Source organism: Lepisma saccharinum, chromosome 28 (assembly GCF_977018435.1).
Source record: "Lepisma saccharinum chromosome 28, izLepSacc3.1, whole genome shotgun sequence".
In the NCBI taxonomy this organism is placed as follows: Eukaryota; Metazoa; Arthropoda; class Insecta; order Zygentoma; family Lepismatidae; genus Lepisma; species Lepisma saccharinum.
Genome location: NC_139256.1, coordinates 43,625,019 through 43,651,331, shown reverse-complemented (window position 1 = coordinate 43,651,331; position 26,313 = coordinate 43,625,019). Strand labels below are relative to the sequence as shown.

Here is a 26,313-nt window from a genome sequence, read left to right as displayed (position 1 = left end):
ACTGAAGGATCCGGGCTCAAACCCAGGCCTCTGCATGAGTGTTTCTTTGTATCCACCCTTCACCTGTTTAATGTAATCAACGTTCATCGTCACGGCAGTGATGGAAGAGCAACGCGGTTTTTTTTTTTAAAAAAAAAAAATCCCTCCAAGTGCATCTGCAGGACACTGTGAAATCAGGAGTCTAGAGTTCTCTGTTTACGATTGCCCCTCATGACTTCCTTAAGCTCATTAGCTACTTATTGCGATTAAATCTATACAGCTAGAAAAAGTGATGAGAAGTGGCAACGGTAACAAAACACACTTTTTGTAGTTTCTTCAATAATATTCATTTGGGTTTTTTTAGTTCTGGGATACATTGCGAGAGGGAACCTGAGCAAGTATTTGTTATTTAATCATTATATATTCCATATTTGGAAAAAAAAGCATAACATTATTGTCTGCACATAATACGTTTCCATCTCATAAATGATAAAACTACATCCCATATTATATATTGTATAAAACGTGTAAAGAGTTGTGGTGCAAATACAGAGAACATAAGTACTGCAGATAATTTCCCCCTGAGTTCTTTGATTTACAAAGAAATCGAAGGGAAACCAATCAATCCCCTATCTGACCTGTAGGAGATAGACTAGGGGACATGAAAGCACGGGCTTTCAACCATTGCAGTGGGGGGCAAGGGATGTAGAGGCAGAAATCTTACCTTTCCCTTCACGCTGTCGTTTCTACCTGGAACTGGTGAGGCGGAGAAAGAGCGAGCTGGGCCAGCTTTGCCCGCGCGGATCGCACCGAGGGAGAAGAAGCGCGTGAAAAAGAAGTGTTGCATATGAACTGTGGCTTTAACAAGACAATAAATATTGTCATTTGAAAATAATTAGCGTGTGAGATTGATTGATCTATCTCTGCTAGACTAGCTACTCCTCAGTGCACGTCACTGTGAGTGTGTGATTATATTGTGTGGGCAATTGTCATTCCCTTTCGTTCATGAACCGCCTCATCGAGAATGAGTTACTATATTCGAATTGAAGTTGCTAGTTAACGACTGAAAATGAAATTATCATAAAGTAATGGAAGATTGATAAGTATACCAACTCGCTCAATTATTGTAGAGACGTTGGGAGATTTTAAATTCAAATGTCCGTACGACAGTGACAACTTTCACAGCAAGTAGAGGACATCAAGGTGAACAATTTTTCTTAGTAACGGTTTGCCCGTTTTGGCGCACAAAGTCGTCGAAAAACGACGTTTCAGGATTCTATGTATGTATGTAACCCCATGTAGTTAGTCGCCACTGACGTTTTATTTTTCTTGTCCGATAAGCTTCTAAAAGCCATGAAATGCTGTGGAAACAATAAAATGCCAGTAGAGACGTTGTCAGGGTGAAGTCACTGATCTTACAATTTTCCTTCAAATTGTCTATTTATCCCTGTATACAGTCATGTTGCTTAACGAATTTAATGCTTTTGAACGAAAGAAAAATGCGTAAGTTTTTGTGATATTCACATTCCAGAGATGAGCCTTGCCTTTTTCGTCCGTATCGTATTATACATTTGGTCACTTTCCGACAGGAATAATAAATGTTTGTACCTCGTGGTTGCACACACATAGCAAAATGAAATTCTTCGAGGATTCACATCATCAAAAAGAGCCAAACGTTATTAGGAAAAGTTGATAGACCCTGCCTATTGCGAAAGTTTTAGATGATGTACTGGCGGTAACGGTTGTGTCCCAATTGCGAACAATGCCTAAATAGTCCTAATTGCGAGCACAAAAGTGAGAAATTATTTCGAGTCCTAATTGCTAACATATGAAAATGAAGAACCTGTTTTCAAAACCAGATAAGGTAGCGACGCAGAGAGACAGCTGAGTAGAGTAAATATGTACTTCTGACCACAACTTTGATTTCTTGACCAAACGACTACAAAAAGTTGAAAAACTCACTTTCTCTCCCCGTTCCGCGCCTCATTTAGTGCGCTGACGATGTTTCACGGGCGCAAAAAGGCAGTGATGAGTGAAAGATGAGCTCTCATTCTCTCATCCTTCTCATCTTTCTCATTGTTCTCTCATTCTCTTTTTATTCTCCTCTCATCCTCTCATCTTTTTTTTATTCTCTCATTTTTTTATTCTCTTATTTTCTTATTTTTTGAAAGATGAGTGCACCTTATCGTAATTTTCCAAGTCTGGGACCAAATGTTTATATATCGTGACCTACGTAAACCTCTCCTCTCATTCTCTCATTCTCTCATTCTCTTATTTTTTGAAAGATGAGTGTACTTTATCGTAATTTTCCAAATTTGGGACCAAATGTTTATATATTGTGACCTACGTAAACCTCTTCTCTTATCCTCTTATTCTCTCAATCTCTCAATCTCTCAATCTCTCAATCTCTCATTCTTTTTTTACCTTTAGAATATTGTCGTCAACATTAGAGATGAAGTTGGAGTGCTGGAATCAACGGGGCCAAATGTTTATATATATCGTGATCTTCGTAAACCTCTCCTCCCATCTTCTCATCCTCTTATTCTATCATTTTCTAATCTTTTGAAAGATGAGTGCATCTTATCGTAATTTTCCAAGTCCGGGACCCAAATGTTTATATATATCGTGACCTTCGTAAACCTCTTCTCTCGGGGAGGGAACGATGTACCATACACACACACACACACACACACACACACACACACACACACACACACACACACACACACACACACACACACACACACACACACACACACACACACACACACACACACACACACACACACACACGCGCGCGCGCGCGTATGTATTGTGACGCAAACAAACAAACAAACAAAATAATAATTGCTGTTTTTTAGAATACCTGGCCCCTAACCCGCCAGGGTGCGTGGTGCCCAACCCAAAAAGGTTCTAACGGCTACGGCTCTAGATAACCGTACCTCTGTAGGGTTTCACGTGTTTTTTTTTTTCCCCCAAACTTCCATGAAACCCTACAGAGGACCTCCGTAATGCATGCAACGTGTACTAACGACTCTAGTGTTATTTGATGTTGTGATATTTTTGGATATAGAGTTTTATTGTGAGATAGATAAAAATAATTATGTTTATTATAATATTTTCTTGATGAAGATGGAGAATATGTGCGTGTTACAAATAAAGTTGCATGCTTTTTTTTTTTCTAGTGTGTGTGTATGTGTTTTTGATGTTTCGACAGCATCTGAAACGATAAAAAAGAAATTTTATTGTTAATTTTCACGTGTAAAAACAACAACAAATTTTTTTGTGCAAATTTTCTGATTGTCTCTCGTGCTATAGTGCAAAAAAGATATTGTAACTTATAACTAGTGAAATTGACATTTGTAACTGATCTGAACTAGTGAAATTCGTATTGTGCCATTGTAACTGATTGTGCTAGCACTAAAAATTTCTTATTGTGCAAGAAAATAGATGATAAAAACTTGTTAAAACTGCTCTGTGACCCTCTCATTCTTCACGTCGTAGGCGAAGGACTTCTCTGCAATCAGGATGACACTGCATAGGGTATCCTCGGGCAAGGCATCGTGGAACTCGCAGACGACCTTGATGTTGGTTCGATCGTTGACCACAACCTTCTTTCTCTTAGATGTGTTGATGACGGTCATGGGTCTCCGTGTTTTGAACTCGCTGGGCGTGTAGTACATGTCCACACTTCCCTCGGTCACGCGTTTGTAAGCCGAAAACGCTTCGTAAAGTTTGAGATAATCGTTTTTGGTCATGTCGAGGTTGTAATTCTCGCGCGGGAACACTTCGTTGCGTCCATTTTTGAGATAAACGTTCTTGATCTTGCAGTCGTCGAATTTGCTGGAATCTTTTTCCTGATTCTTGTCCCTCCCGGTCTGAAAAAGCACTACGACGAAATCTGGCATGTCGAACTGTATGTTGTTGAACTGCGTCGTCACGTCGAATTCCATGTGACTTCCCGTCGCCATCTTCTGCACGCACTGGTAACCGTGAAAGTGAATCGGTACCTGCGGACTTTTCAAGATCTCCGCTTTGTACTTGAGGGCATAGTTTGTCTCGTATTCCACCACCGGCATTCTCAATTCCATGCTCCGGATGATGCACTTGGCTGCTTCGGGTAAAGTGTTGGCTATTGGTGTGCCGTCGGCATTCAAGTTGGTGTATCGCATTATTGCGTTGTTATCGTTGGCCGCTCTTCGAAACGTGACTCTCAGTCCTCCCTTCCACATGATCTCCTTGTAATCGGAGAAGAAACCAGGCAGCAGACGCATGGGAAAGAGCACCGTGTGACTTGTTGTCGATATTTTGGTCCCCGCTTCGAATCCTCCCGCCTGATAGTATGCTGCGTCCGTTTTGGATAATTTCAACGTTCCCACTGCCGTCGACGTGATGCCTGGATAATCTATTCTGTCAATGACGGTGTTGTGTTTCCTCACCTCCACCTGCGAGAACAGGTGAGGCACGAAGTTGTCTACGAGTATCAAGTTTGCTGCTGCGGGAAACGTGTCTCCGCTTTCTTTCTTCACCACGTCGAATTGAAGGTAGAGGTCTGCTCTGTGAGGATGAACGAACCCGTCGCCTACGTCAACGTCGTATTCGACCTCCCTGTTTGCCTCGTTGAGATTGGCAAACGTGCGACGGTTGGGAGGGAAAGATTGCAATTCGTAACTTTCGATTTGCTCCATTTTATATGTATGGTTATTTATTATACGTTGATCTCCACGATGGCAGTAGTTGTTGCACCTGCGAAATCCACCACGTCTCCTTTCTCGTTCGTCACCACCAACTCTATGTCGTCTATGCGGTTGCGACATACTGGAAAATAGATCGGCGAAGAGGGCGTGTAGATGATCGGTTCCATGAACTCGGAACTTGGTTTGAAAGTGGCTATGATTCCCGTCTGCTTGTGACTTCCTAACAATCCGTCCGAAGATTTCGTGATCATACCTTCCGCCACGTTGCAGTGTACGTTCAGAGTCTCTATGGCCAAAAATTTAGGAATGTTTGTTGCCACGTGCTTGATGCCAGCTTCGAGTTTTGTGTTGTTCTCGAAACCTAAAAGTTCTCCTATGGTGCCCAGGTCCACGGTCTCCGTCGCGGATAGGATTTCCACTCTGTGCGTGACCGAATTTTGAGAAAGGTACGTGCCTTTGGGTAATTGAGCTTGCAAAGTGGAAAGATTGTATTGTCCTGGCGTGACGACGATGTGTTCGCTTCCGACGCTAATTTTGTTGTTGTGCTGCGTAACATTAGGTATGAGGTACATGCTGTAGAATGCACGCAGAGCCACGGATTTAGGATAGACAATGTCGTCGTGCAGCGTGAGTTTCAAGATTGAAGATTCACTCGTGAGATGGAACACGCCCATCCTAGTGATGCTGTTTGAGGTTCCACAATGCTTTCTGGAAATCCTCGATCGTAGGGTTATTTATTTTAGAGAGAAACGCGAGCACGGAGAGGCAGAGATGACCGCAGTTCACGTCTCCGAAATCTTGAATGCGTTCGTCGTTGTAGTATATAGAGGTTTTGTTTGTTTTCAGATAATGAACTAAATTTGTAGGTGGAACACCTCCGAAAGAATCGAAAACGAATGCTTTATCATTGTCGTTTTTGTGGTAACATATCCAATGCGTGCCTGGATTTTCTTGACCGTCCAAGTTGACTACTCCGCATTCTCTTCTTTTAACGCTTGAAGGTAACGAGTCGGACATGAAAACTCCTCTGAAGTATTTGATTCGTAACGGTTCGATCAGAGATTCAATGTCTCGGTTGGTGAGTGCTTCTGTTTCTTTTTTTTAAACTTCTTCATCACGCCCTTCCCCTTCTTCTCCATGGCCAGGTTGTGACGTTTCTGTTCTTCCAACTCGGCTTTGTTCTTCTTCGAGTCGATGACGGTTTTCGCGATGGCGGCACTTCCGCCAGCCAAACTTCCAACGGCCCCCAATGCTGCTAGGATGGCCGGGATGCTGAATATGAAACCTCCGATCTTTTGCTGTTTACGCGAACGCTGCAATCTTTTCAATTGAGGTGTGCTGAGCAGCAATTTCATTCCATGTCCTTTCGACAAGCAAGAACGTTTCTTCTCGCGTTGTTTCTTGGTGAGTAACCCATCGAGGGCACCTAGATTTTTAAGATTGGAGTATGGTATCTGGTACACGACACCCTTGGGCTTCATGTTGATGCTCTATGCGTTATTTTCGCAGTATGTTATTTATATATATTCTGAGATTTTTTCTTGTGTAGTTTTTTACGGTATGTTATTTATATATTTTCAAGGCCTCGCAGTCGCTACACAAATTCTATTACGTGCTTTGTTTTCTTGCCAAGAAGTTCTTTTGTCCCCTTGTACACGATTTTTGTTTTGTTCTCGATTAAAATAGATAGCTTCTCGTCCGATAACATGTTAGCGTATCGATCTGGTAAAAATAAACTGTATTGTGCGTTGAGCAACAGGCGTACCTTGGGACCATACTGGGTAGAAACGATTGAACCGGAAGTTATCGTGTAAGATTTGTCGACTTCCAATTCCCGAATTTTTACATACTCAAATGACAAATTTAGCATTTGTTTTAATGCTTGGAGCTCACTTATTTTTTCAGTTGTCATATCGAAGAAGAGAAATTTTCAGTGTGCGTGTTAGAGAAATTTAATTGTTTTTTTTTCACCATGTGTGTTATTTATATATACCGAAGATTATATTTTTCACGATGTGTGTTATTTATATATCAAGTTTTTTTTGGACACGTATATATATTATTATTTTTTAACAGAGGAAGAAAGTTCGTGCTTCGGAAAACGCGATGATGTGCGTAGTGATATCTTTCCTCTCCTGCATAGACTTGTACCAATCATCAGTATACTGTCTTCTTCCCTGCATCGCCTCGTACAGTTCGTCCGACCTATCGTCCAATTTTTGCCCTGCAGCCAAAAGCAGAATGTTGAGATCACTGCACCTCAGGCCGCTGATCTCCCGAAGATGGTCCTTGAGAACCATTTCACAAGGGATGCGAAATTCCGGCATTGTTCTTGCTATGTTTACAAGTTTATTAACATCTCCGTTAACTATCTTTTTGAATATTTTAGATAGTAGCTCGGGTGGCAAATTAGTTATGCAAGCCATGTTGTTTTTTTACTGTATGTTATTTATATACCCCACCCCAATTTTTGTTTCGTGTTCATGGCGATGGTGGTGCCTAGTGCGGCGACCCGTTCACCCAACGATGCGTCTCTACTCACGAATCTTTCGAAAGCTGCGTGCTCTAACTTTCTGTCTGCTTCGTGACGTGCATCCAGATCCGTCTGCGTGGTGTTGTAGGCGATGTCGTGATCTTTGCATGCCGCGTCCAACGGATTCACACCCTTGTCTCCTCTCTCCAATCTTTTCTCGAGTTTGGTACCCGGTCCGCAGTACTGGTAGCCGGGTAGATGCATCTCGAAAGGTAACTTGTTGATGATGTCGTTTACGAGTCCCCTTCCTTCGGCCACGTTCCAGAATTTCGGAGGCAGCGTGTTGATGATTTTGATGAGGTAACCTATGCCCTTGTCGTCGTTCACGATGAAGTTGGAAAGTTTCGTGCTGATCATGTCCACGATGCCAACCTTCTCGTTGTAGAAATTACGGTTGCCTGCATTCTCTTCGCCGGCTATCACCAACAATCGGTCCACGAGTTTCCTCACGTCGTCCACCCAAACGAATTCTTTGGGTAACGTGTTGTAGCGTTTGACCCCGCTGCCTGTTTTGACCTGGTTCCAAATCGGTTTGATGAGATTCCTGTACTTCTCGCCGCTGCTCGATTTCACCCTATTCTGCGAGGCGTCGTTGTTTTGGTACAAGGCATCCGTCATGATTAGAATTTCCTTGTAACTCTGGTAATCTTCGTCGGTGTAATCTTTCGGCTGCTTTTTGGCAACGAGTTCCCACAGTCCCACCGTACCCGGATACCTGTTCCAACTATCCTTGTCGCCTAAATTGACTTTAATGTCGTTGCCTTCGAAGGTCACCTTCGATTTCCCAATCTTCCACACCACACCGCCGCCTTCGCTGGTTTCCATACTGGGATACAATCCGAACACTTCATCCTTGTCGAATTTCCCCGTACTCAGGTAGTCTCGTGCCAAAGGCCCCAACTCAATTTTATCCGAAGACGAGGACGTGCTACCAATAGCTCGACGTCGTGCCGGTGCATCCTTCAGTTCGAACGGCGTCGAAGGAATGCTTGAAATAGGCGTGGGTACAGCGTAACTTTTAGCTGCGAGCGGTACGAGTTCGTTAATCAAATTTTTATTTTGTTCCGTAACACTTTTAATTTCTTTACCTAGACCGCTGATGGCATCGATCACAGGTTGATCCTGACGTTTCTTCTCTTCGTAGAATCCGCGATTTTCGGATTTCCAACCTTTGAAGCGTTTTGCGAGGTAATCGCGAAGCTTAAGATTTTCGTCTTCGATTTTTCGTTTCGTCATGACGTTATTTATATACGTCGTTTCTCACAACGTTGCAACGTTTAGAAAGTCGTTGATTTTGTTTCTGTATTTTCCGTCGTTGGGTTTCCTCGTCATGTCGATCGTAGCGAATCCGAAATCGTCACCGTTCCAGCAAGTAGAGCAGCAGCCTTCCGAAAATTGATTGTAGTTCATGTCTCCGCCTACGTAGTCATCGTACGCATGCTTGAGGTTGGTGTGATCTTGACGAAACAAACATATGAAATTAGCGTTGTCGCGTACTAACTGTTTTGGAATTTTGGAAAACGTTTGAGCTAGGTAGAAGCAATCCATTCCTTTGTGACGACCTTGCGTGAAAAAGTTGCGAATTTCATTTTGATTTTCCAGGATGGCATCGTCGAACACAACAACTGAATTTTCACGACAATCGTCGAGTGGTTTTATTTCCGAGGCGAACGTTGCAATGTCCAGACCATCGTACAGTTTCATCAGTTGCTGGTATTTGGATTGCTCTAAACTTTTCGAGAACACGTACAGGTGCCTGTTCTTCCAATCTAACCAATTTGGTGCGAGGAGAAAATTGTCCACGAGCAGTGTCGTTTTTCCACACCCCGAAGGTCCTACGATCAGACAGCGGATGCTGTCGGGGAGCAATTCACCGTTTTTTTTCTTCCTTCCACTTTCCGAATCAGGTAGACGCTTTACCACGTTCCACGTACTCATAGAATCACTTCGTTTGAATCGATCCAACTTGTTTCCGGAAGTCCCAGCCATTTCACCAAAAGTTTGTTGCCTCTCTTGCGCAAAACTTTTTCGATAAGGTACGTGTCGGGGTATTTAGTTTTAGAGAGTTCCTCCTCGTAGAAGCGCCCCAATAAAATTTCACCGCCACTGTCTTTTATTATATACGTGTGACGGTTCCCGGGTAGAACTCGAACCACGGTAAAAAGTTCAGTGCTCCAGTTTCGTGTGAAACCCCTGTCAAACGTTCGCTTCAATTTACTAACCCTCACCTGTTCTCCAATTTTGTATTTAGCTTTTTTTGTCGTGGGCATGTACTTTGGACAGTAAACGCTAGAAATTAAACGTTGCTCGTCAGACCTGGTAACGTCAGCTGGCTTCATGCCTATCGTTGCGTGCCGTGTGTGATTATAGTCGTTAACAAGTTCCGGGAGAATAGTGACCCACTTGTAGCTTCCCTGAAGCGTGAAGCGTGACCACATGCGCGATTTCAGAGTACGATTGAATCTTTCCACAATGCTGGCCTTGACGTCACTGAAGGTCGAGTAATGATGAACGTTGTGTTTCCGAATAAACTTTTGGAATACGGCATTGTAAAATTCCTTCCCTTTGTCCGTGTGCAGAAACCGAGGTCGTCTGCCGCCGCTTTCGCGAAAAATTGTCTTGAATGCTTCCGTGACGCACGTCCCTGTTTTCGCCTTCAAAGGTAGATCCCATGCGAATTTTGAAAATGTGTCTATGACGGTGAGGAGGTACTTGTTGCCCTTGTTCAATTTATGCACGTTTTTTAACTTGCCGCTACTCATTTCGACGAGGTCGCTTTCCCAGAGGTCGTCGATTCCCTTGGTTACCACAGCCAAACGTTCGTAGTTGCGGCGTGCAGGTCTATGCAATTCTTGGACGATGGCTTGCCTAGACATTTTTTATTATTTTTAGAGATTACGTTTCAAGAGAAGCACAAGCGTGATGGGATTCAAAGAGGGTGGCACTTCACTCGTGTTTTGAATGATCAGCTTATCGCCGGCACTCACGTCGAAAACGGTGAGATCTTCGTCTTTGTGTATTTCATATATGTTGCGCGTTTCGTTCCAACGTGCCAGAGGAATATTTCCTGCTTTCTGGACACCACGATTCGATATCAAAGTCATGGTGGGAACGCTAGCTTTTCTGCCGTGAGACCAGTACGAAAATTCGTTTATCTGAATCGTGCCATCGAGGAGAAACTTGTAGTACGGATGATAAGGATGTAGCATGTACAGTTTGTTACCTTCGACGAAGGTGGAGATTCTCTGTTGATTGGGAACGCTGTTGATTTCGATGGCTTGCAGAGAATGCAGTTTAGCGAATTTAGTATCGATGCTAACGAGGTTGCTGTGAAGCTAACCCAGTGTGTTTTGTACGGGCACCAAATGCTCGACTATGGTATCCGTTACGGTAGAAAATGACGGTTTGATTTTCACTTCCACGTTCAACTGCTTGTAGCTTTCGTTGAGTTCTTGCAACTTGGCACCGAAAGAAGCCAGCGTCGATTCCTGCGTGGATTCCAGCACTCCAACTTGATCTCTGATGTTGACGACAATGTTCTGAAGGTTCTCGATTTGATTCAATTTCGAGCTCTTCTCGGTAAGATCGTTCACGATGATTCGCATCTCTGTAAACTGCGTGTGAAGGTCGGCGACGCTCTGCGAAGTGGGCAGCGTCGACACCAGCGAAGCAAGTTCGTCTCGAATCTGTTCCACGTTCGCTGTTTCCGTTTCCAGTCGTTTCAGCATACGTGATATGTTCCTTTTCAAGGCGTGTAATTCTTTGGAGGTGGGGAGATTGGCCACTTTACTCTCGAGATCGCTCAATGAACTTTTGATGTCACTCGAATCGGATAGTGCCGTCACCGCCGTTTTCAATTTTTCCAAATCTTCACTTGAAGGCACGCTCGTTCGTAACGATTCCAAGTCACCCTGTATGTTGTCCAGTACGTGATGAAAATGAGCGAGATTCGTTTCGACGTTCAAATTTTCTAAATATTCGATCTTCTGCTGAACCGTGCTCAACGTGTCTTGAATGCTCGTCAACGCTCTCGCTTCAGCGTGAATATTTTTAATTTCTTCGTTGATCAATTCCAAGGACGCCTGAAGCGTAGCGATGGTGGTTTGAATGTGTTCGAAATCTTGATAGGCCTCCAGTTGAATTTTTATGTTCGCGACGCTTTTACCGATGACCTGCAGTTCGTCCGACGATGGTAGGTTCGTCATTGTATCTTCCAAAGTCTGCAACTTGGATTTGATTTCTTCCAACGTACCGGTGAATTCTTCTTGTAATTTAGAAACAACAACCTGCAATCGTTCTATATCAATATCATTCACGACAGTTTGAAGTTCAGAGAAATTCTTTTCTATTGCGGAAGTTCGCTCTTCGATTTCGAGTTTCAATTTTTCCAAATCTTCATTTTTCGATTGAAATTGCTGTAATTTGGCCAAATCATTTTGAAGCGAATCCATGCTCAACTGTATATTTTGAATGTTGTCGTAAGAAGGTACCTCGACATAATTTTTTATCAGTGTTTTCAGTTCGGAATCGATTTTCAGAATGGGATCGAGACATTGCGTTTGGAGCGTAGCGATCTCAGACTCTAAACTTTTGTTTAAGGTCTCCTGCAAAGCGATCAAATCAGTCCTCAACTTCTTAACACGAACGTCCAACATGAGAATCTCTTCTGCATGGTCTACACGCTTGGTGTTGCCGAAAATATCGTTAGGCATTTTTGGTTAACGGTTATTTATAATAGGATAGACGATTCGTAATTCTACGAAGAGAGGAATAAGTTTGTCGTAGTCTCCGAGGAGTTCCACGTAAAGATAATCTCCTGCAGACACATCGTACGACATGTTAGAAAGTATCTTGTCGTGCTTGATTCGAAAAATGTTCTTGCCGGCAGAAATTTTGATTTCGCCTGCGTTCTCCGGATTTACGGTGATTTGAAGTTTCCCGTCGATCGGAATTTCATAGAAATGTAAATTGTTATTAAAAACATAAAACATCTTGCCCACATCGTTATTTATTTCCGTCCAAATGCTGTTGAGGTGAATGATTAACAAACCGTTGAGTTTAGATAACACGGAAGGTAAGAGGTTATTGAAATTTGGTGATGCAGTGTCCATGTTGCTTTGTTTGCGAAAACCAAAGAGATTCATTGTTCTTGTTAGTTATTTAACACATCGTGCTTTTTGCTATTCTTCAAAACATACAAAGGAAAAGAATGAAAGGGAGAGCCCTCGGGCGATGAAAAGTTGCAACCTGTTATTATGTTGTTAAGCCCGCTCCAAATCGAGGCTCATTAAATTCAACTCTTATTTTTCATCGCCCGAGGGCTCCCTCTTTCATTCTTTTCCTCCGTCTGCCATTCTTCTTCAAAAACACAGCGAACTTCATGACTATGGGGTTACGGTTAACACACGTCACATTTATCGCTTTTATTGTAGTGCCCCCACTCTCGCGTGTGGATTTGACAATCGAGAACGCGTAACTTGTTGTCTCTGCCATCCAATGCGACCTTGGTTACGCGCGTCGTGTACAAATCATGCAATTTACTTGCAATGCGATGATCGGTGCTAAGTTGCCTTTTACCATGAAAAAGGCATTCTTTGTAGTCTTGCATGCTAAATTTGCTGGTACTTATTTTTCCTACCCCCTTCGCCTTCTTGATCTCTTTTTCTTCTGTAATCTTTACACAGTACATTTTGGCACGAAGCCCCGCAAATTCCCTGCTGTAATTACCAGCCGCTTCATCTTTGAACTTTCCAATCGTCATTTTGTTTTCTGCCGAATGTAAGTGATGGCCTGATGGTAAGTTGCTAAAATCAAACAGATGCTTCATCTTAGTCAGATCATGTTCGAGGCTTGGTGTTTGGATTAGAAAAATGAAGCTATCCGTGTCAATGTAACATATTTGGATGTTATCTCCATAAAAAGGTTGAAACTGATCGTAGTACGATTGGTACATGTACAATTTTGATAGTTCAAGAACAGTGGCACCTATGGCAATCGGCTTGTTGAGCATCACTTGCTTCTTGTTCCTCTCAACAAATACTAGATTCTCGTCGAAAATAGTGAAGTTTTTGAAGTAGGGTGACGCGACGATCTTCTCAAATTTCTTTTCGTCCGTGACCAACGTTGCGTCGATGTAATTACGCACGTTCTCCATCGTCTTGCCGTAGATGGCGTTATTGAACAGTTTGTACAGATCCTTGTCTGCAGGCGATGTCGATTGTGCTCTGCGGCGCGTGTTCTCGGCTATGTACGGTTCGAGCCATTTGCTCTGTCGGAACTTCAATCCTCTATGAACTTTCTTCAACTGCAAGCCGTGACTTATGTAAAATTGGAGGAGTCGGTAGTGCAGAACGTAATTCCGCTTGTTCTCCATGCTTAGTATGAGTTTTGGCTCCGATCCTCCAGGTGGCTTCTCCTTGGTGGGGGCCAGGGCCAATCCGTGATGTTTCTTGTGAAGCGTTTCGGGATAATCGAGATCCACTTCCAAGAAACAGCCCCATTCATTATCTTCGCTCCAGTTAAGAAAATCTTCGCAGGAGAGTTCCTCTTCGGTCATCCACCCGTAGTCGCTGATGGGAAGACACTGGGACATGGAGTGGCCGTACAGGTTGTTGACATCCCAGTAGACAATATAGGTGTTGGGCTTCGATGCATCGTAACCAGGCGTATGAGGATTGTTTGCTTGAGCATGGCGTCGGGGACATTGGACGATGCCACCCCGTATCGCACTCTCCATGAAAGCATACTGTTCCTTCTCTGCGATGAGGCCCAGTTCCACGTTGGTGTATTTCATCATCGATTCCCAAGTCAATCCCGGCGTGGTGAAGAAATACGCAGGATCCAACTTGTATATCGCGATGCATCTCTTACGAAACGATTCGAAAATATCCATCAGAAGTGTCACGTCCAATTTCAGATAGAGATCGTGATAATCGCGAAAAGTTTGGCAATTGAATGCCGTCCACACACTACGAGCGTGTTCGTAGTCCTCTTCGGAACAGACGTCCTCCGTGAGAGAAGAATAAAATACCTCCCGGGGTGGAAGTTCCGTCTCGTCAAATTTGTCGAAATTGTTGACGTACTCGTAGGGGTAGACACCCTTGCGACGCAACAGATTCAAATTCTCATCTCTCCCCGAAAAACATTTTTGCTTGGTGGCCACAAGATCTTCGTCGCCAAGTTGAGATGCAAGGCTTGCGAGGCTGGAGGACAGGAAATTGTAAGAGTCCAGGATTCGCACTTCCACGCTTCCTCCTTCTTGGAGAGGGATCCACACTCTCACCACAATATATTTCTCGCTCGTTCTCGGGATGATGCTGATTCGAGAAGTTATGTTGTGGAGTTCTTTGACGAAGAGATGTGTGTCGTACTTCTCCGTGTAGTGCAGAAACACGGCAACAAAATGCGACTCCTTAATTTTAAGATTGCACGAATTACAGATGGTGCTTAGAAATAATCCATTCTGGTGGTTATGGTGGACGACCTTGTAATTTTCGGCGATGAAAGCCTGGTTACACTCCTCGCATCTTGTCGCCGCGTCATGTCTCTGTTGTTGTTCTGTTGTGAGAGCAGGTGGAGAAACGTAAGAGCCTTTCAGGCTGGGTGCAAGTTCTCTCGCGCATTCCGCTATCTTCTCAACAAAATGTTTTGCCGCATCAGGTCCGCAATACAAGATGACATCATTCAATTTTTCTCCGTAGATGGAGAAACTGCAAGGCTCGTGGTGAAAAATTTGGGTCGTGCTTGAGGTAGAGGGATCAGGGTCGCAAGACGTCATGGGAACTTGGAAGCTTTCAAAGTCGGCATAAAGGACGACGGGATGGCGGAGAAGAGCCTGGTGTTTCTGAAATTTCATCTTGGTTCCGGGTTCCGGCATGACATCTTCGGGTTCTGCATTCACGGAGCCAAAACACTTGTGCTGTTCTCTCATCTTCTTACCTCCGCGAAAAATTCTCAAACACCGATCGCAAATTTCGATCTTATCGTGATGCCTGCTGATCTGTCTTCCTACTAATCCTGAGAAATTTCGTATCAAACTATAACGACCATCTACAAGCAAGAGTCGAATTACATTATTCTGGCTTCTCGCAGGTCTTAACACACGAATGTTGTCGCAATCGTCAACCCCAAACACAGAAATATCGATATATTCTCCTTTTTCCTCTCTATAGTTTTTTTCAAATTGATTGATCTTATTCAGGGGCACAGGATAGGAAATTCCTCTCATCATATTCTCGTATCTTCCCTCGTATCCTCTGTAATTGGACAGACGTTGGGGGTTATTATTATTAGCCGGGTGTAATGCGGCGATGACAGACCATAGGAAACTCTTCTGATCATTACTTTGTATGTTCAACACTGCATTTTGCTTTTTTTGTTTTTTTGTTTTTTTTTGAGTGCTGCGTAATGGTTTGAAATTGCAGACTCGAAGTTCTAACATGTGGTTGTGACCGCAAAGACTCCATCCACTTCCTCTACCTTCAAACTCTTCTTGTTTTTGTGTCAAGTGCTCAAATAGCCGTGTCACTATCTCGTCAAGATTCTAGTTATTGTCATCGTGTAAGCTTTCACACCCTACGTAAAAGCTGAAAGTGCTTGACTCGGACGAGACAACTTTCTCATACAGCAGGGTCAAGACGAGATGAATTTTAATTGCAACATTGACGAGGCAATCACGTAATTTATCGACTACCAGAGATTTCACATTGTTGAGGAAGATGCTCGAGTCACACTTTTCATCGCTTCCAGATTTATAAGTCATGATGCGTGCACTTTTATTCAAAGCACCCTCCTCATCCCCATCAGTGCGAGATTTCTTTGCCGGCGGGGCTACGACATCATGATCTGGTAGACGACATTTTTTAAAATGCCTAGCAATATTAGGTTTAGAAATCAACTTTCGACAGTTGCGACATGCCACAAGACCGGAGGGACCTGGTTGCGGTTCCATTTTTTCCTTCTGTTATTTATATATATACACAGAGAAATTTTTGGGGGGGGTTGTGGTGATGGTAGTGGAAAGTGCACTGAAACAGAAGGAAAAAAAAGTTAAAAAATGCTAGATATTTTTTCCTTCCACATATATATTAGACGCAAACAGTATGTATGTATGTATGTATGTATGTATGTTTGTATGTATGTATGTATGTGTGTGTGTGTGTGTGCACTGTTGTAGGAGGTTAAAAAATATGGGACATGTAAGTGTGTGTCAATTTTTTATGGCTCCTCTGAATATGTGTGTGTCAGACGCAAAACAAAAATATTAATATATCATGAAAATAAAAACTTACCTTTCAACAGAGATGGAGAGAAACTTCAAAATAAAAACTTGTAGCTCACTAAAACTTCCACGATGATATATATGTATACTGCCAGACAAACAATTAAGAATACTGAACTCCCACGATTGACGTTCACCCTTCAAGAGAGATAGAAAAACTTCAAAATAAAACTTGTAGCTCACTAAAACTTCCACGATGATATATATGTATACTGCCAGATAAACAAATTAAAAAATACTGAACTGCCACGATTGACGTTCACTATGATAATGATGTACAAAGAAGAAACTACTACGTTATATAGGAACTCCTCTTTTTTTCTCCTTCTCTCCTCCCTACTCCACGCGACTCTCTTTGGTGAAAACACAATAAGGGCTATGGTCAATATCCTAGCAAATAAAACCCTTGTTAACTAATTCATTCATGCCATATTTTTTTCAACAAAAGATTTTTGTGATGTGCACAATATTCTGTAGGGACAAATAACAATAAACGGGGCGTTGACAGTTCCACCCATGCATGTATTGTCGTTTATTTCCCCCCCCCCTCGGCCTCTATTCCACGCCCCGTCAGGGTGTGGTGTGTGAAACAAACGATTCCCAGCACAAAACTCAAAAAGCGGAAGATGCTGCTGTGTTTGCTTCCGCCGCATTCGCTTCTGATTCTATTGTTATCGGGGGTGTAATAGATTCTTTATTCAGAACCGTGGGAAAGCTGAAAAAAAATAGAATCTCTTCGGGCGAAAAAGGATGTAAGGTGAATGGGTTCGGGGAGGGGTTGTTGTGGATAGTTTGGTCCGTGATGAAAATGTTATATTGAGCGATGAAACACAATTTCTCCACAGGGACAGGAAAAATTCTACCGAGCGTCGCTATCCACGCGAACATTAGAAATTGCCTGAATAGCTTGGGGGCTTGGCATAGGATTATCGATTTTGTTTTAGAGAATAATCTATGTAAGATTCTAGCATCGAGAATAAACAACATTGATTAAATTTTTGACAACATTCGCAGTACAAATCTAAACTCGTGATGATTTCGCCGTTAGAACCTTTTTGGGTTGGGCACCACGCACCCTGGCGGGTTAGGGGCCAGGTATTCTAAAAAACAGCAATTATTATTTTGTTTGTTTGTTTGTTTGCGTCACAATACATACGCGCGCGCGCGCGTGTGTGTGTGTGTGTGTGTGTGTGTGTGTGTGTGTGTGTGTGTGTGTGTGTGTGTGTGTGTGTGTGTGTGTGTGTGTGTGTGTGTGTGTGTATGGTACATCGTTCCCTCCCCGAGAGAAGAGGTTTACGAAGGTCACGATATATATAAACATTTGGGTCCCGGACTTGGAAAATTACGATAAGATGCACTCATCTTTCAAAAGATTAGAAAATGATAGAATAAGAGGATGAGAAGATGGGAGGAGAGGTTTACGAAGATCACGATATATATAAACATTTGGCCCCGTTGATTCCAGCACTCCAACTTCATCTCTAATGTTGACGACAATATTCTAAAGGTAAAAAAAGAATGAGAGATTGAGAGATTGAGAGATTGAGAGATTGAGAGAATAAGAGGATAAGAGAAGAGGTTTACGTAGGTCACAATATATAAACATTTGGTCCCAAATTTGGAAAATTACGATAAAGTACACTCATCTTTCAAAAAATAAGAGAATGAGAGAATGAGAGAATGAGAGGAGAGGTTTACGTAGGTCACGATATATAAACATTTGGTCCCAGACTTGGAAAATTACGATAAGGTGCACTCATCTTTCAAAAAATAAGAAAATAAGAGAATAAAAAAATGAGAGAATAAAAAAAAGATGAGAGGATGAGAGGAGAATAAAAAGAGAATGAGAGAACAATGAGAAAGATGAGAAGGATGAGAGAATGAGAGCTCATCTTTCACTCATCACTGCCTTTTTGCGCCCGTGAAACATCGTCAGCGCACTAAATGAGGCGCGGAACGGGGAGAGAAAGTGAGTTTTTCAACTTTTTGTAGTCGTTTGGTCAAGAAATCAAAGTTGTGGTCAGAAGTACATATTTACTCTACTCAGCTGGTTTGAGTAACAACGATAACCAACCTGATTGACTTATCGTGGTCTTCTGCTATTACCTGATTGACTTATCATGGTCTTCTGCTATTACCTGATTGACTTATCATGGTCTTCTGCTATTGTAAATCTTTCCAAGGTCATTTCACCCTTTCAGTCTGTCAACGTAATCTGACTTTAATTCGTGTGTTAATGACTGGAAAACTCCTTGGTGCCTTAAGTGATGTAAAACTACTTCAACAGAAAGCACCGGACAAAAAATGTAGTGGAGGGATTAGCTTAAAGGCTGAGGTAGAAAAGTCTAACGGCATGATTCTTGCGATAGAAATGAGCCTAGAAGATGTAAAAGGGAAGAAAAAATGTTATTTGTTTTTGGCGAGGAGAACTAGGAAGTATATGAAGATTTGTGACTTTCCTAAATTTTTAAGAACAGTGTCATATGTTTTGAAATTTGAATTTGAAATTAAGATAAATTTAATAATTGTATTACAGTATTAAATGACGAAGCTCTTTTCAGTTAAGAAGTGTGCAGTACGTATTCCTATAAAAATAGGACACACTTTTACTGTTAAATTATATTAACTTTCGCTACAACTTTAATCATGTAGAATTTTCTATGATCCAACAAAACACTGACTAGTCTCAAGTCTGGAACTGAGTCCCTTTTAGAAAAAAATCGTTAAATAGACTCGGAAAGTTTGGTTTGAGTTGATGTTTTATGTCCACTTGATGCCCAGCAATGCTAATCGGGACTGGACCTACAGTTTAAAGTGGGATCCGAACCACGATGTGCCTCCACCGGGTATCGAACCCGGGACTCGGGAAGTGTGAGAGAAAGTTGTAGGTCCCAAGGCAGATAAATGTGTTCGCGATTAGGACATATTTCTTCGAGTGTATTCCTGTTGAAGCAGCAAGTGTTCGCAATTTGGACTGTTCGCAATTAGGACTGTTCGCAATTAGAAGTTTATCTTGCCCCCTCCATAAAAAGTCCAGATCCACCTATGGTTTCAGCCATCTTTCCACGTTGTAGTATTGGTGTTCAAAATAAAATTATTTTAACCTAATATATCACGATACTAGAACATACCACTATAAAGGATAACAGTGGTAACGTTTTAAATAATTTTGCTGTTTTGAAACGGGGACCCTCATGATACGATGAGGAAGTCCAGGATAAGCCAGAAGCAATTTGTGTGTGTCTGTGTGTATGGGCGGAACTTTGGACTTAACTTGGGGGGGGGGGGCGGGGGGGTAGGTAGGAAATTCAGGCTTAACTTTTGGGGGGCAGAGTCGAAAAGTTTTTAATTCCATAAAAATTGGGTCGAGGATTATTTGATAAATAACTGTTACATTTGTGAAATCAGAAATATTATTATTTTTTACTTAGCTCCTTAGGTCTTACGATGTTAACAAAAGTTTCCTTAACTTGTAAATTTTAACAAACCTGAAAATTTTGGAGGGAAGTTACGCCTATGTCTGTTTTTCTGTTTTGAATGGATGAATATAATTTCTTGATTAATATTTTATTGTAATGACTGGAGCAATGCAATTTGTTTGAATATTTACTGCAGTAACAATTTTTCCTTATCATTTCAGAGTTCAGAAGAATCAGCTTCAATTGTTATTCAGTTAATTGATAAAACTAAACATTGAAACTTCTGAAAGAAGACTCATTCAAACGTATAAGATGGAGAAGGATTGTGGAACTCACCAGCAGCCAAAGGGGGTTGATATGATGCCAAATGATAATACAAAGTACACAGGAGATAACACGTTTTCTTTGGAAGGAGAAGTGGGAAAGAGACTAATAGATTTTGTATTAAATTATGTCTCCCTCTTTGGGATGTTCTTCTCAGATTATTACGATAGGCTACAAAACCAAACCAAGAAATCTGGAAATTTTGCAAATCTAGTTAATGAAATTTTGAAGACGGGAAAAGCCGCTTCAGGCGATTCACTCATACCTGTCAAAGTTTCTTTCTCCGTTCTTCAGAATGTTGTGTCAGGTGCAGGCAATAAACATAATAGAATCAAACTCAAGAAACTGATTAAGTTCTTGTATCAGTTTAAAAAGGATCAAGATGGAATGGTAGAAGTGCTAGGGAAAGCAGCTGTAGACATTTTCACATCTTTTGAGGATCAGTTTGTTCGTGTGACTGCAGATGGCAGCTGGGAGCGGGCGATGTTCAAGCTGGCTCACGACGCTGTGAACAGAGTGATTGGTTATCTCAGAGAAAACAACGAGGAAGAATTTTCAACTTCGTTAAACATCAAGGGTGTTCTCTTCGGAAAGTCAAAGAGATACACACACGCATCCTTTGGCTTTCCCCATATTAAAACTGGACATTCATTACTAGGTCAGAATTCTGTTTCATGGAACACTGCAAGCATGTTCGAGAAAGTAGGAATTGTTACGGTAAATGAGGATGGAAGTCCAGAATTGTACTACAAGAAAATAAAATGTAGAGGTAGTAGAACTGGTAAATATGGTTATCGTCGAATGTTCGAGTTTGAAGATGAAGTTTCACTAAAAACCGAGTACCGACAGGACAACCCTCCCGAGAGAAAGTATACATACACGTTGAAAGGAGACGAAAAAACACAACAGCAGTTAAAGTCATATTTATTAGATGTTATTGAAAACCAATCAGAGAGTAAAATGGAGGTGTTACAAAAAGTCTTTCACGATGAAATTATGCAAATAAAAGAAGAGGCACGGGCAGCTTTTGAGAACTTAGAAATGTTCATACAGGATAATTTTGATGAACTGATGGACTGTATAAAAGAGAATCAGGCTGAAGTTAGAGAATTGTTTGTTGAAATGATGGAGGCAACTCAACAAAGTAATGAAGAAATCAAGCAGAAATTGGAAGACATTCAAAATCTCGTAACGACAGGGCAGGGCAACGAAAAAGAAGAGGAGCGAACTTGGTTTGGGGTCAGAGAAAGAAGTCATTTTACTGGAAGACGAAAACATTTGGATGACATTGCTACGGGTATTGCGAAAGGAATACATCTTATCACAGGTTTATCAGGTGTTGGTAAAAGCGAATTAGCTCTGAAGTACGGGTGCGATCAATATGAAAACAAAGGATATGATCATGTAATGTGCATTGACTTCAGTGATGAGGAACAGGGAAGAAATTCTTTCTACAGATTAGCCAAAGAAAAGGGTATAAAAGTCAAAGATATGTACGGAGAGGATAGGGACATAGTGTATATAGTAAACGACGTTTACAGACATTTTTCTAACTGGAAAAGCCTCTTCATACTCGACAATGTAGAAAAGTATGAGGCTGTGAAAGGATTGTTGCCATTTAGCATGCCTCCAGGGGTTAAGAAGCCTCATATCTTAATCACCTCTGAGTGTGATTGGAATAAGAAATGGATAAACGTACAGCATTTAGGAAACTTTAAAGAAGATGAAGCAAAAGAATTTGTAAAAGTATCCATTTCCATAGAGAAGAGCGATAACTCCCAAGATAAAGACATATCAGAATTGGTAAGGATACTTCACAGATTTCCACTTGCATTGCAGCAGGCTACTGCATACATAGTGGAGGAGCATGAGAACGTACATAATGCAGACCCCCAATACCAATATACGGTTGCTGATTACATAACTGATTATGAGAACAAAAGTGAGGAACTATTGAAGTACAACATTCAGAATAACGATCAGAAAACTACTTTCACAACTTTTCTCATGACACTAGGCAAAATAGTAAGCAATGAACAATGTGGATCAAAAGCAGTGGAAATTTTAAACATAATGACCTTTTTGGCTACTAATCGAATACCTCCAAAAATGTTTCTAAATCTTGTTGGTGGAAATAAAAGCCTGCTTGGATCCGTCATGCGATTACTCAAAGCATATTCTATAATCAAGGATGATCATGATGGTACCAAAAGTATTCACGGACTAATGCAACAAGTTATAAAGATTAAACTCCAAGCGCAGGAAGCGAAGGAAGAACAGGTTTTAAGAGAAGCTCTTCAAATCTTGAAGATGCAACTTGTAGATAGAAATAGTGCAGAATATTACGCGCCTCACATTGTGTCAGTTTGGAATAGTGCAAGCAAGTATGGTGAATTAGTTAGGGAGTTCATTGTTGAGAATATTGATGCTAAATGGAGATATTTTCCCTTGATTTGTAGGAGCTGCGACTCTGAAATAGTTGAAGCCATATTGCGTAAGTTAGATGATAAGAAAATCCGCCATAAGGTAATCAACAGAGGGAATGATAAAAAAACGCCTTTGTGTTATGCACTTCAAGGACGTAAAGAAGAAACAGCGAAATTGCTACTAAAAGAAAAAGTCAATGTAAATGTACGTGACGGAATTTACAACACACCTTTACATACAGCTGCAAAATATGGTTATTTAGAAATTGTTGAAGATTTGCTTAAGACCAATAAAATCGATATCAATGCCGTAACAAGTTCCGAATATAAATTTACAGCATTGCACTTTGCGGCTCAGAATGGACATTCTGATGTCGTCAAAGAACTGTTGAAGAGAAATGTCGACGTGAATGTTAGAACTGCACATGGATTTACACCGTTGCATTTAGCTGCTCAGAATGGACACTTGGAAGTTGTAGATCTCCTTTTGAAAACTGACGGAATTCTTGTTGATGATACGACGGAGTTCATGTTCACACCTCTTCACTTAGCATCAAAGGAAGGTCATTTGCAGACTGTGAAATGTCTACTGGAGAAAAATGCAGATATTCAAGCTGTGGATAATGGTCACTTTACTCCACTGCACTTAGCAGCACAAACTGGCCACGAAAAAGTAGTTCTAACACTGTTACGGCCTACTAACACTAACACTCAAACTTCGAAAGGTAACACACCACTTCACTTAGCTGCAGAGAGTGGTCACTTGAAAGCTGTTGAAGCCTTGCTAGGAAATAATGCAGTTACTGACATCAAAAATGGTGAAAATAAAACAGCATTAGATTTAGCAAAATACAATAACCACTTGGATATTGCTGAACGCATTGAAAATTATAATAAAACGAAGCTCGGTAGGGATCAGTGATCATTCTACTCTCACTTTGTTTGCAAAGATGATTATACATTTTCTAAATATCTGCAACAATGGTTGTAGAGGACAAGAACTTACAGTCATTGACATATCGTACTGTGTACAGTTATAGAAATTGGAACTTAAGAACATATCATGAGTCTGTGATAGACACTTAACCATTGTCACAAGTAATGAACGTTCGTAAATTAGTGTGAAGTAGTTAGGATTTGACATTTCTTACTATAGCAATTAGACAGGTTGAAATTTCAGATAATATCAGTAAATGTTGTAAAGAAAATATACACGCTATAAACGTGAGAAGTTCCAGGTAATTTTTTTGAAGTCCATCAAACATATTGCAAAACAATAGTTGTAAAATAGACGAGGAGTGAGTTAATGAAATAAGTACTGTTTTAAGACAGGTGTATTTTTCTTTTATGTTTAATTGTATTCATTTTTTCTTGAAAACTGTAAATTTATGTATTATATGCATTTGTCAATCAACTGTTAAACCCTTGTATATAAGCACACATGTTTTATGAAAGTGCTGCAAAGATATCCAATTACAGTTTGATTGAATTTATAAAGTTAAGATTAAAATGTCATGAAAATATGGTATTAAGTTACGCAATATTTCATCAAAAGAAGAGAAGACAGCAAAATAAAATATATTCTTTAATATAACCGACATAATATTTTTGTTAGTGTATGTACGTACGCTTAAACAAAAGTATACCCAATCTTTATTACCACCTTACTGTTATTTTTGAGTCATGCACCACACACTTCGTACTTTATATAAAAAATCAATTGTTATGTTGTATTTATTTACAGTTGGTTGGACACTGAAGTAACTGAACAAATAATAGTTTTGTGTATATTCTGTATGTACTTATTCGAAGTAAAATAATTGTACAGCACCATAGGTCGAACTATGGCTACTAATATCTAAATTGCCTTAACAGAAAGAGAAGTGTATAAAATCAGATGGTTTATATTTTTTTATGTGTGTATACAGAGATGTAAAAATCAAATTTATTTCGAAAATTTTTGATCATATTTTAAAAAAGTATTTAAAAATTGTTTTCAGTAATGTTACAGGAAATATTAGATGCGAAAATTCCATTGTATGAATAATCTTGGAATAAGGGAAAAGTGAAAGCTCATTTTTTTAATAACATGTTGATCTGTATTTGAATACATCTTGTAACCAACTGTAGCCTATATAATACTGTCTGTTATCAGTTCTGGGCATCGCAAATAACTGTTCTGTGCTTAGTCTTCTGTTATTTCGTCCTGAGTGTGCTTCACAATGACTTGTAAGTGTAAATAAAATATGGAAAATAATGATATTTTTGCCATGACATTTTTGTACCATGTACATAAAAATGTTAGCTATGATGATTAAAAGTTCAGTACAAAATATAATACTTAATTTTTTTATGTGAAATAATTGGTTAAACAAAGGATGGTTGATACTCTAGTATGCTTCGCTAATTAATTTGGAACACTTTTTTGTACTCAAGTATGTTTTTCCTTCCCAGGAACATTATCTAGTAAGTTATCCTTTGTCTCGTGCATGTACATGAAATTCACGCAGTTCCTTATTATGTTAACAGAAATGTAAATATGTTCTACACATTAGGTGTACAAGGATTTTAATTTAAAAGTGAAGATATTTCATAGACTGACTGAAATAAATTATTTTCCATCACTTTTCTCTGACTCTTGTCTAATCGTGACGTTGAAGATGAGTTGAAGGAAAACTTACAAAGAACACTCTTGCCCAGGCCTGGATTCGAACCCGGAACCCCTGGCGTCGTAGCGTGCTGTGCATGGAGGACGGCTGAATTTATCATCAGAAATCACATGTAAGTTAAATGAGAAATATTGTATCAATGTACTTTTTAAAGTTTTGTCAATAATGGCATCGTGATCATCACACATTATTCAAATTTTATTAATTTTGCCTGTCGAGCCAAAAATATATGCTTTATGCTTATAGTTAATTATACGAACTTGATATTTTTAAAACGCATGTAACTGTAACAATAAACACAAAATATCGCATGACTTTTTAACATAATTTAACCTCCATTTACATATTTCAATTTGTATATGGTAAAGTTATTCACCCAAATATTCGGTGTCGTCGTCCACGCCGTTTTCCAGTGGATCACATAGAAAGTGGATAAAGTCGTGGTTTGTTGTGTTTATGCTTATGTCTGCTTATAACTACCATTCCAATTTGATGTTGTTTTTTAAACCGAAAAATGTCAGAAGAGATAAAATTAAAATTAAGCAACTGTCCTAGAAATAGGCAATACACGTCCTGTACTCTCATATAATGTAAAATAAATCTGTGACATTACACAATGTAGCCGCAATCTTTCAAAGTAGTAGGGAATTGTTCTTTCGAACTTTTCAAATTATTATCCACCTACTCCAATTAACATAATGGAAAAAAATGATTTTGCAGTGAAGAGAATGCTCGACACAAATGTTCATAATTCTACGTATATTCTGAATCACAAGCGGCTAGGGACAGCTGTAGCAACCTGGAGATAATTGCTAAAAGCACCAAACCTGACCTGCCTAACCTAACCAAGTACAGAAATAAAGAAAACCTGCCTAACCTATTTACTTATTTAGCTCGTAGCTGTACGTAAGTACTGCAGAATAAAACATGTTATTTAATATAACGTGAGTCTTAATATAATCACAAAATCAAAACAATTATTATGC

At 40.4% G+C, this 26,313-nt stretch overlaps 1 protein-coding gene across 1 annotated transcript in view; it reads left to right on the top strand.

The window, feature by feature from the left end:
* LOC145980557 (uncharacterized) overlaps positions 1 to 24,918 on the top strand; it is a 45,992-nt gene extending 21,074 nt beyond the window's left edge. The window contains exon 3 of the mRNA XM_083113580.1: positions 20,130 to 24,918. Within this exon, the coding sequence (XP_082969706.1) occupies positions 20,221 to 23,580 (3,360 nt within the window). The 5' untranslated portion in view covers positions 20,130 to 20,220 and the 3' untranslated portion in view covers positions 23,581 to 24,918. The remainder of the gene's footprint in view (positions 1 to 20,129) is intronic.
* The last annotated feature ends 1,395 nt before the right edge of the window (positions 24,919 to 26,313 follow it).